The 12002-nt window shown below is 39.3% G+C and overlaps 1 protein-coding gene across 1 annotated transcript in view; it reads right to left on the bottom strand.

Moving 5' to 3' along the window:
- The window catches only part of SRFBP1 (serum response factor binding protein 1), a 71314-nt gene extending 64362 nt beyond the window's left edge, over window positions 1-6952 (bottom strand). The window contains exon 1 of the mRNA XM_032335444.1: window positions 6765-6952. Within this exon, the coding sequence (XP_032191335.1) occupies window positions 6765-6800 (36 nt within the window). The 5' untranslated portion in view covers window positions 6801-6952. The remainder of the gene's footprint in view (window positions 1-6764) is intronic.
- Between the last annotated feature and the right edge of the window lie 5050 nt (window positions 6953-12002).

Raw genomic sequence — 12002 nt, 5'->3', positions numbered from 1 at the left:
AAAACATTCAATACTGTCAGAAGGCCAATGTACTACTTAGGGGCAATGTGCTTTGGTTTCCCAACCAAAAGCAAAGAGAACTACCATTGTTAGAAATGTGAAATGGGTAGGATACTGTCTGGGAAGGAAGGAAGGAGGGAAAGAGAAAAGACAGCAAGGAGAAAACAGAGGTATAATAACATAATGAAATGTGCTGACAAACAAAATGAAAAAAAAAATGAAAAAAAAAGTGAAAGGGAGTTTGAAGAAGAAAATGAAGGACAAATCTCAAGTCATTAGTAAGACTGCCAAACCCAAGCTGAGGGCTTCCAAGTAGCAAAATAATGCATTTAATCTATAAGAGCAGAAAAAAAAGACACACAGACACACAACACATGTGCTGAAAGTGAGGGGTCATTGAGAACCTACATAAGCAGATGCCCTCTGTAAGGGTAAAATCTCAACCCAGTAATGTAACCTGGATCACCTCTTGGGTAGACAGTACAAAAATATGATCATATCTAAATTAAGTGGAAAGCTAATATACCTGCTTGGGAAAAGACCATGTGGGCATCTGGGGAAGGGTCAATATAAACACAGGAAAGGGAGTCACAAGAGCAAAAGCTGGCACTGTCTGATTCAAGCCTTTTGAGTAAGAACTGTTCCCCAGTTCAGAGATGAGAAATCCAGTTTGTACTGGAGTAACTCAATTATGAGGACAAATGTATCACAGCCCAACAACGAACTATATAACTAAAACCCCTTTCTATGGTTCTACATTTCAAGTAGTCAAGGTAGATCAGTATTCAGTAAAAGAATATTTTACAATGTAAGCATTACTGTGTTACATTAGATATATTTAATAAACTAGCTTCCTCATTTTTATAGTCTCTTATAAGCTATGGTTAATGTGAATTTGACTTTGAAAGAATGAGCTATGTTTTGGGGGTGACAAGGATGGCAAGTTTCTGATCTATGAAGCTGAGAGCAAACTATGGTCCAATGACAAAAGTAAATACTACTTTGAACTGACAGTTAACGATCTAAGAGCCAGTCAACTAGATAGCCACTTTTGGTAATTCATTGACTCTGCCATGCATTTAAATTAATCTCTAAAAAAATCCCATAGTTGTTAGAAAACAATTCTTCCAAGACCTTTAGCTTAGAGTGCTAAAAAAAACCTGAGTGTACCTAAGTTTCTTGGAGTACATTAAAACTTCTAGTTGCTTATTACTCATCAATCCGATTGAAATAAAAAAAAAAAAGACAACATTCTGTCCATGAGGCTGTTACAAAACAGGCATTCTTCACATACTGCTTATAGAAATACAAATTGGTATACTCCTTCTGGGAAACTCTGGCAACATCTAACAAAATTCCTACTTCTAGGAATCCACCCAGAAGCTATACCTCCAGCAACAGGGAAGGACTATGAATAAAACTGTTCACTGCGGAGTTTTATAAAACACTGCACAAGAGATACAATAATGCATATAAATAAAGCACAAGCAATGTGGTATTCTAGAATCAATGCAGGAGATATGCATGTATTATCATGAGTAAACCCTAAAATTGTGTGGTGAAAAGTAACTTTTAAGGATTTTTTTTAAAGCTTTCATTTATTGACTTGAGAGAGAGAGCATGCACACATGCAGGAGAAGGGATGTAGAGGGACAAGCAGACTCCCACTGAAGATGGAGCCCAATGTGGGGCTCAACTGCAGCACCCTAAGATCATGACCTAAGCCAACGTCTGAAGCTTAATGGACTGAGCTACCCTGGTGCCCTGAAAAGTAACTTTTATAATGATACTTGTGGTATAACACTGTCATTAATACAGTAACATATGCACATACAGCATAATACTATGGGCATACATAACATAATAAATGCTGATATACGTTACTAAATTACAAAAAAATTGTGGATGAGAAAATTACACTGAATGAGTAAGAATTACTTCCGAGACAGAGAAGGTGGGTGGAATTAAGCATTACAATATAGCAAAATATTGACACTTGATAAATACAAGAAGTAGATCATAAAGACATTTGTTATATTATTTTTTATATGATTGAACTACATCACAGTTGACAAAATTAATTATTGTATAATTACTTATTATTAATTATTGTGGTATTAATTATAGAGAAGGATTCTAATTTGGCCATTTGGATGATAACTTACTGTTGACTTATATTTTTTTACTTTTGATGAGCAGCAATTTAAAAATGCTAGAATGTGGGGCACCTGGGTGGCTCAGTGAATTAAGCCTTTGCCTTGGGCTCAGGTCATGATCTCAGGGTCCTGGGATCAAGCCCCACACTGGGCTCCCTGCTTGGCGAAAAGCCTGCCTCTCCCTCTCTCTCTCTGCCTGCCTCTGCCTACTTGTGATCTCTGTTTGTCAACTAAATAAATAAAATCTTTTTTAAAAAATGCTAGAATGCTTGGTGATTAACTACAACTTAATCATTATTGAGCATATGCTGCCACCTAGCAAAACTTCCCAGAATAATTTCACAATCAAAGAGAAAATGGTTCTCTTCTTAAGGATAGGCCCTGATTTATTACTTTGGGGAAAAAAATATTAAAAAGTATTACATACTCAACTATGAAATAGGAGCTATGTAACTTCAAAAGCACACACAAATATAGTTCTTGACATTCTTATCTTTTACAATATGTGGAGGCAAATCATTTTGTTCTCCGGCACTTTATTTATTTATTTTTTAAGATTTTGTTTATTTATTTTACAGAGATCACAAGTAGTCAGAGAGGCAGGCAGAGAGTGAGGGGGAAGCAGGTTCCTGCTGAGCAGAGAGCGCGATGTGGGGCTCAATTCCAGGACCCTGAGATCATGACCTGAGCGGAAGGCAGAGGCTTAACCACTGAGCCACCCAGGTGACCTTCTCCAGCACTTTAGATTCTACCTTTACTATCTTATAGAAAGTGGAAAGCGAGTGGGCTTCTTCGTAATTTGCTATTAGCAATGTCTATTTCATATAAAGGTCCTTGGCCCTCCTACAGAATTAAAGTACATGTTTAGACGGGTTCACTCCCCAGTGCTGATTTTGCATTTCACTGCTGCCTAACGAAACATGACCGGAGCAAATTCAGCTCTGGTTTAACAAATTCTTTATTTACTAGATGCTATGGTGCTGTTGTTTCCAATTCTGCATCCTTTCCCTAATTCTAACGGCAAGGGAGAAAAAGAGACCGTACAGTTAGGAGATTTCCCTCCACCATGTGAACATAAAGTAACTCAAGATGAGCTGTCCATAGTTTCATCTACCCAACGCTATTTACTCATTATTACCTGTAAACAAGATCCCATGCTTGAGACTAGGGAACATGCTATAAGTCAGTTAAATATTCTCACTTCAAAGTCCAGGTAAAGTACTGGTCAAAATAAGAAAATGCAATAAATAATCATAAGGTGAAGTGAACATGATCTTTTTTTTTTTTTTAAGAAAAATAAAGGCAAAATTAGAAAGGTAAGATTTTATATACTCAAGAATAAATGTTACTTTAGGAACTTAGAATCAGGAAGTCATCTGTAAATGTCAGGTTTTCTCCTTGGAAATTTTTCGAGAAGAATAAAAATATTAAAGGTAAAAGATACTGAAAATTAGCACAATGTAATAGGTGCCTGTGCAGGCAGGCTTTTTATGTTCAAAACAGACATTTTGGGAAATTAAATGTGCTATAAAGTAGATGGCCACAGAACTATTTAAAAGAAAAAGCCATAATTAAAAATCAGCACAGATAATGAGTACCAATATTCCAAAGGTAATATCAGAGGTTTATAAATGTCTGAGGATCTGATGAAACCTATGGACTCTTTTCCCCCAAGAGGCACACACACAAACACCAATTTACAGATAATATCAGGTAGTTACAGGATCCCAGAATTCCTAAATCCCAGTTAAGGAGAGCTAATTTAAGTTATTAAGGATCATAAAATGATGGCTAAAGTTTCTCAAGTTTCTCACTGAACACATCAGTATTGAGGATATGATACTGAGCAAAAGTTTAAAGACAGGTGGACGAAAGACGGAATGTCTCACATCCACACACCACACACATACTCTCAGCAACTCTTTGAAGTGCTAAAAATAAGTAAAAGGTGTTACAGAAGCTTGTAGAAGGGGTAAAATGAAAGCCAAACCCAGTTTCCCTGAGAAAATAACAAGTAAAGGAGAAATATGAAATGGACTGAAAGAAAAAGGGGTTCTGGGTAGAAGGAAGAACTTGTGCAAAGGAGGTGTAACAGTGCTATGCTACCTGGTGGAGAAGGCCAGTGAGCATCAAAAGTGGGGAGGGAGGGCGGGAAGCAGGAGTATACCTTAAGGGGGAGACGAGACTGGCCTTGTTTAGACTGGTCTTTACCAAAAGCAACAGGAAACCATCAAAAAGGCTGTAAGCAAGGGAGTCATAAGATTAGATTTCTCTTTTGAAGACAGAACTCCAGCTGCAGGGTGGACATCAGACTGGAGAGAGAGAGAGGAGTCAGGACAGTAGTTGGAAGGCCAGCAGCGTAGTGCTGATGAGCGTCGTAGCTTGGACTAGGATGGGACAATAATGAAAAAGGAATGGATCCATTCCTTTTGTCAACTAAATAAATAAATGTGAACTTTTTTGCAGATACATTTCTTCCTTGGAGAAGTTGTTAATTCATTTCTTTTACCAATGTTCTAAGAGGCAGTTTCTCTCAATTACTATTTTATAGTAATGGCATTTGCCACTTATCTGTCATATTTGCTATATATTTCTTTCTAATTGACTGTCTTTTTAAAATTTGGGGATGTTTCACAGTTTTTATGTAGACAAATCTATATTTGTTTTTCCCTTTGTAGTCATTTTTCTCCCATTATAACACCTTCCATCATTTCCACTTTTGCTGTCCTTTCCCTACCTTCATATGAGAACGTGTAAGATTTACTTTAACATGGGATATATACGCTTCCTAATTTGATAAGCTCATCTAGTCGCCAGAAAACATTACCATGAAGCACATACATTGGTAGACAGATGTGTAAAAACAGAGAAAGAGGTAGACAAATGTTTCAAGAGTAGAAAGTGGGGCGCCTGGGTGGTTCAGTGAGTTAAGCCTCTGCCTTCAGCTCTGGTCATGATCTTAGGGTCCTTAGATCAAGGCCTGCATTGGGCTCTCTGCTCAGCAGGGAGCCTGCCTCTCTGCCTACTTGTGATTTCTCTGTCAAATAAATAAATAAAATCTAAAAAAAAAAAGAGTAGAAAGTGGTTGCACAAAGAACAGACATGCAACCCAGACTGAGGTGAATTTGTGAGGAATTCCTGAAGATCAAATTTTAACTGCTTTAAAAAGAGGACTGAGAATTAGCTAAGCGGAAAAAGAAAACACCTTAAGTGAAGAGGGCTAAAGGATTCTCATTAGTACTCTCACGGCAATTTCAAAATTGAATAGGACGCTCCCTCGTATTTCAAAGAATGCCTAAGAATTCACTCCAAAGAAGCTGTATTTTACGTTCTAGGCAAACTAATGAGAAAAAGCCCACCAAATGTTTTCTGGAAGTAGCACACACTTAATCTGTGTTGACGCACGTATGTTAAAAAACTTCAGAATTCCCCCGTTCTCTATATTCTGTACTCCACTTTCAAGTGAAATTCAGACTATTTAACTTGGCACCAAGGCAGGAACACCATTTAGTTCATTTTCTACTGAATCCCAGAAGTTCTCATCAATGGAGAGTTATCTAACCCTATACCACCCAACGGGTTTCCTCCTACCACCTCTTCCTGCCTTATACCAGTCCCTGTCTGGAATGCTTTCTATTCCTCCACTAAATCACGGACTGCAACTAAGTGAGCATAGGTTGCTTGGAAACAGAAAGTAGGTCTCCACACAACTGTACGACAAGAACAGTATGTCCTGGTCACGGCAAACACTTGAAAAGCCACCGAATAAAGAAGATAAAGAACTTCCTTTGCAGTAGCTGCGAGGGCCTCATCTGATTCTTGCTTTTTCAGCTTACTTTAAGTCTTCAGGTGTCTAATGACTTCCGTAAACAGAACCACAAAGTGGAAAGGGGACAGAGGCAGAAATGGTACCCTAGTGACACCGACATTTTGCTAGCAGTGATAAGGGGAAACACCTGATTTCAGACCGAATTTAAGAAAGAAGGAGAGAAGAGGCATTAGGGAGGGGAAAGTATAAACAACTCTTTCTAAAAACTTTGCGTCCATGGAAGAAAGAAATGGGAGAGTAGCTGGAGTAAGAAACGCGGGCGTCCATCTTAGAAGCGACACGACCGCACTGAAGATGAGCAGTCCCTTAGTAAAGAGCTCTCAAGCCCTCCGCTTCACCTCCCGCAACCAACAAAAGGCAGGAAACGCGTAGAGAGTTTATTAGCGGTCTGGCACTGTGCAAACGCTTCCCATAGTCCAATTAACTTAAATCTCACAACAACCTTGCAAAGAGGCTACTCTGAGGAGCTTCGTTCTACAGACGAGGGCACTGAATATTAAGATTACATGATCTTCCCAACATCCCACACATAAAAATTCACGCGGCGCGAGGACCAGACACAGGTGTTTTGCTGCAGCCACCTGGGAGCCGTGAGGCGAAGTCACTGTGGCCAGGTTCCGAGTTCCGCGAAAGCCGCCCGGGCCCACCCAGAAGCTGCCCCAGCCGCACTCCCCACCCTCGCCCTCAGGACACCACGGGCTTGTCAGAAAGACACACAGAAGCCATTGTGGCGGTCCTGAAGGGCAGCCCCACAGGTTCCCCCGGGCCTCGGCGCCTACCTCGTTATTGAGGTTGAGAGTCCCCGGCTGAGCCATGGTGCGTCTGAGAAGACCCCGCGGCAGCAGGCACGTGAACCGGGAAATCGCGGCTCCGTCACCACGCCCCTCTACGGCAGCCTTTGCGGCCCAAAACTCATCCGCGGCGCGTTCGGGCCGATGCTTGAGCCATAAGGAGATCGAGAACGGAAGTGAATGAGAACAACTTCCGGAGGAGAGTGTTAGGAGATGGAACTGCGCGTTCCTGTGGAAACCAGGCGCGGGCTGGTGGCCCGGAGGGCGCCCCGTAGCTGTTGCCAAGTTTAGAAGTTCTTTAAGATGCTGATTTTATTATACTCGTTTGTAGGCGTGGCCCGGCTCTGTAAGGACCATGTTTTTGTGTGCCATTGGGGAGGTGAAAGCCCTTTTAGGAAAGTAGAGTTGAGTGACCACATTTTGCTCTGAATTTTTAATCTAGCGTTTGTGAAGATTCCTGTGCTTTTAACAAGCAGTCCTTGTTGGATACAGCTTTTTCTCTCTAGGCTTCCGTTGTAGCTGAAGCACGAACATATTTTTTTCTGCACAATGTAATAAGGTTTAAATTTAGGTAATCAATGTTTAAATTTAAAGAAAAACCAAGGGGGCTCCTGGGTGGCTCAGTGGGGGTAAACCTCTGCCTTTGGCTCAGGTCATGATCTCAGAGTCCTAGGATCCGGCCCCTCCTCAGGCTCTCTGCTGATCAGGGAGCCTGCTTCCCTCTCTGCCTACTTGTGATCCCTGTCAAATAAATAAATAAAATCTTAAAAAAATAGGGGAAAACCAAGGTTTAAAAGTAGAACCTTTAAAGCAAAAACGTTTAAAGCACATTTGCAACTGCCTATGGGAATAGCTGCTTTGAAGTATTAGCCTGTAGAAAGAGGAGACATTTGGGAGTAAATCTGCATTAGGTAATCTTTTAATTAATAGTTAACACCAGTAGTGTTGATCGTTAAAATGGATCAAAGTCTGGGGCAGAAACTCTGCATGATTATCTCCAAAATATTCACAGAAATGTAAGGACATAGGAACTATTCTTATTTTACAGATGGGGAAACTGACTTGCCAGGAGGCAGGTGTCTCACCAGTAATTGTCCAGCTGAGGCCAACCACTGCCACAGGACTGCGGGATTGGTGACACAAATCTGCAGAGCCCAGTGCAAAGTGAAATTGCAAGACCCCTCACTCAAAAAGTAGGAAAGAGTTTTTTGTTTTGTTTTGTTTTGTTTCTTCCGTGGTGTCCCTTGACATGCCATGTGTTTTTATTTGGTGTTTAATGTGGTCTCTCAAGCACAGGGATGTGGGTGGGTCTACTGCAGACCCTTACAGGTACCGGGGACCTGCACCCCAGGACTCAGTGTGAATGCGTGTTTTGGAACAAGATGTCAGCAATTGCTGGGCAAAGACAAGAAAATAAGAAGGCAGAGTACTCAAGTGGAGGATGTAGGAGGCAGGGCCAAAGATGACCCGAGACTGAACCCTTGAAATAAGCTTCATTGTCTCTCTGGACTTCACATACAAAACTCAGATTCACAGATAAAATGAATAATTTCAGGACCGATGAAAGAACATTTAAGCTAGGCCTCATTATGAGCCTCTATCAGTCATACCCAGAGCCCATTTTCGTAAGTCATGATTCTGTAGTTAAATTACTTTAAATCATACTTGCATTTGGGTTGGTATTCTTTTAGTTTAATGTGTGATTTGGGCACAAATGCCTTGATAGTTGACTTCCTATTTGAAGAATGTTGCACAAAAGTAGTTTTGCCACTAACAAGCCATGCACTGCATTGTAATTGTCTTCTTATTCATTTACCTCTCCTTCTTAAAGCTGAGCTTCTGGACTGTAATGGCTTCTTCAACTCAGGTAGGTGGTAGACACTCCATTCATAGATACGTGGGAAAGGGCACCTTAAAGATAAGCGGAGAGCTTTATGGAAAATGTGTCCTCTCACTGGGGAGAAAGTTGTTATGATTCCATGATACTTCAGTAAATGTGTTCTTAATGTGATATTTGTCTGTGGCTCTTAAAGTCTCTGTAGTGTTTTCTGTGGACCACCCCTCTTATCCAATACCTCACTTCTCCAGCCAGCACAGTCTTCTCAGGTCAGGGTTTGTTTTCTATCTTTTCTTAGCCCAGGCTCTCTTCTTGGCCTTTCCCACTGCCAGCTCTGCTTTCTCAATGGCTACTTTTTAAGATTAGGTTAAGTTCCAGCCATCCTTTTAAAGAATCCTTTCTGTAGCTCTCAACAGAAGTTAATTTCTCATCAGCAGATCTCATTTTTATATTATTTAAAATAGCTTAACTTTAATTTTGGGTTTTTTTTTTTTGTAAAGACTGTTCTTTTATAATATAAGCTCTTGGCAAACTTAGATGCTTATTTTAAAAGTGAAGAGTAATTTTCCGTTGTCCCTGATATCTTGTTATCTTGATTCTTTGCAAAGATGATTCTATTAACCTGCTCTTATTAAGCTATTCACATTTCCTCTAGTAATAACAATGTTTTTGTATTAAAGAAACTATAGGGGGGCTCCTGGGTGGCTCAGTGGGTTAAAGCCTCTGCCTTCAGCTCAGGTCATGAACTCAAGTTCCTGGGATAGAGCCTGCTTCCCCCTCTCTCTGCCTGCCTCTCTACCTACTTGTGATTTCTCTCTGTCAAATAAATAAATAAATAAATAAATAAAATCTTAAAAAAAAAAAAAGGAACTATAGGTTTCTCTCGAAAGCAACGCATCAAACCACCTTTACCTTTTCCTTCTTAAGGGTTAACCTGGATCAGTTAAATGGTGTCAGATATAAGAAACAACAAGTTTATTATCATTAAGAGTAACACCTCTTTCCTCCTTATTACAGTGTTCTTTTAGTGAAAATAAGGATCCATTATGTTGAATGGGAATCCAGTTTTCCAGTTTCAGGTTTCTCAAGAGTTTGTCAGATCCCAATCTATTTGGCTACTCAGGCTGCCAAAACAAAATACCACATACTGGGTGGCTCAAACAACAGAAATTTTTTTCTTATAGTTCTGAAGTGTGGAAGTCCGAGTTCAGGGTACCATCATGTTTGCTTCTGGTGAAGGTTCTCGTCCTGGTGTGCAGACATAGCCTTCTTCTTGTGTCCTCAGATGGCCTTTACAGTGTATACACCTAAAGAGAGAATTCTCTGGTTTCTCTCTCTCTCTCTGATGTCCGTTGATTTTCATTTAAAAATAATGATTCTTTTGGATTTAGGCTCTACCTTTATAACTTCATCTTAATTACCTTTCTAAGACTTTATCTCCAAATACCATCACATTGGGGATTTTAGCTTCAGTATAAGGATTGAGGGGAGGACCCACAATTCAGGACACTTTCTTTGAGAAAAGAAAATTATCTCAAAAATAATCTTTTCTTTATCTAACATTCCTGATGACTGCCATTTCTATTTTTAGATATGAAGTTATCAATTGATATTAGGACCTTACACTAAGTGAAATAATGAGATACAGAAAGACAAATACTACTTAAACACTTACATGAATCTAAGGCAGTCAAATTCAGAGAAGGAAGGAGTAGAATGGTGGTTGCCATTGAGGGAAAAATGGGGAGGTATTAGTCAAAGGGTAAGGAGTTTCAGCTATTTGGTTGAGTAAATCCTAGAGATCTACTGCACAGCATAGTGCTTATAGTTAACAATACTGTGTACTTAAAAATTTGCCAAGAGGATAGCTCTTATGTTGAGTGTGGGTTTTTTTCTAAGATTTTATTTATTTATTTAACAGAGAGAGAGAGAGAGAGAGAGAACACAAGCAGGGGGAGTGAGAGAGAGAGAAGCTGACTTCCTGTGGAGCAGGGAGCCCAACACGAGGCTAGATCCCAGGACCCTGGGTTCATGACCTGAGCCAAAGGCAGACGCTTAAGGACTGAGCCACCTTGGAGCCCCTTATGTTGAGTGTTTTTATCCGAGAGAGAGAGAGAGAGAGAGAGAGAGAGAGAGAAAAGCAGTATGCAGTAGGAAAGAGCAGGAAAAAATTGGGAGGTGATGGATATACTAATGGCCTAGATTGTGGTTATGGTTTCCTGATATATAGTTCCCTCCAAAGTTATTAGGTTGAGTATATTAATTGTGTATAGCTTTTTGTATATCATTCTTACCTCAGTAAAGTGCTTTTAAAAGGCAAGTTATGGGCTGGTATTAATAAAGTGATTATAGTTCTACACCATTCTATTAACTGAATGAGTCGGTGAAAGAGAAGCTTTGGGGAGTCTTGTCATTTTTTTAAGCCCATGGTGTCATTCGTAATCTCTTGTACTTGAACAGTTAGCAATTCCCTCACAACAGATAGCTATACAGCTGAGTGTTTCAGTACAGAGAACCACCGTGTTAAGTGTTTCGTTTTCCGGCTCTGCACCTTCAGTTCTCTATCCCTGGATGGCAGTGTTGTTCTCCAGATTTCACATTACAGTTGAAATTTGGAAGGTTCAAGAAAGTAGTCTAAGTAATTGGCTTATGATAGCATGAAAATTGTTGGATCTATCAGATTTTTGTATTTATTTAATGCCTAAGACTAACCCCTCAGTTTTTAACTTTTGATTTGGAGTGAATTACTATGCAGTAATCAACCCTCTGGGTGAACTACCAGTGGATTTATTTAAGATTTGAGTCTATATCTTTCAATAAATTTATATATAAATAAAAAATAACTATATATATATATATAAAGGTATATATAACATACTGAAGAATGTAACTAGTTACTGTGTAGAAGACAGTAATTGGCAAGTCATTAGGCTAAGATACTAAATTAATCCTCTGACAGATTTTTTTTTGCCTAAATTTCATTTGAATTTTTGTGAGAGTTTTGGTTAGATTTGTTATTATATCTTTAGGAAAGCTAAAGAAAAATTTCCATTCTAGGAATTTTGGATATTAAAGATTTGAAAAAGATAGTTAATGTTATATAGCCAAGTTTTACAAAATCTGAAGGAATGGAGCTGACAGTTAGCAATGTAGTATTTTGGCTAAGAGGCTTGGCTCTGGAGTCAGACTATCTGATAAATTTTAATTTACCTCTTAATAACTATGTACCCTTGGGCAAATTATGTAAGCTCTGTGACAAGTTTTCTTTATAAAAATGGGAATGATAATCAACCTCATAGGATTGTTGTGATGATTAAACAAAAACACAGTGTAGGTTCTTAGTGAATATTTACCTCTCAATAATTTAAACTGCTATTATTTTCCATTAC

The sequence above is a fragment of the Mustela erminea genome, chromosome 3, assembly GCF_009829155.1.
Source record: "Mustela erminea isolate mMusErm1 chromosome 3, mMusErm1.Pri, whole genome shotgun sequence".
NCBI lineage: Eukaryota > Metazoa > Chordata > Mammalia > Carnivora > Mustelidae > Mustela > Mustela erminea.
Note: the sequence above shows the minus strand (reverse complement) of the source record. Positions and strands in the feature narration are given on the sequence as shown.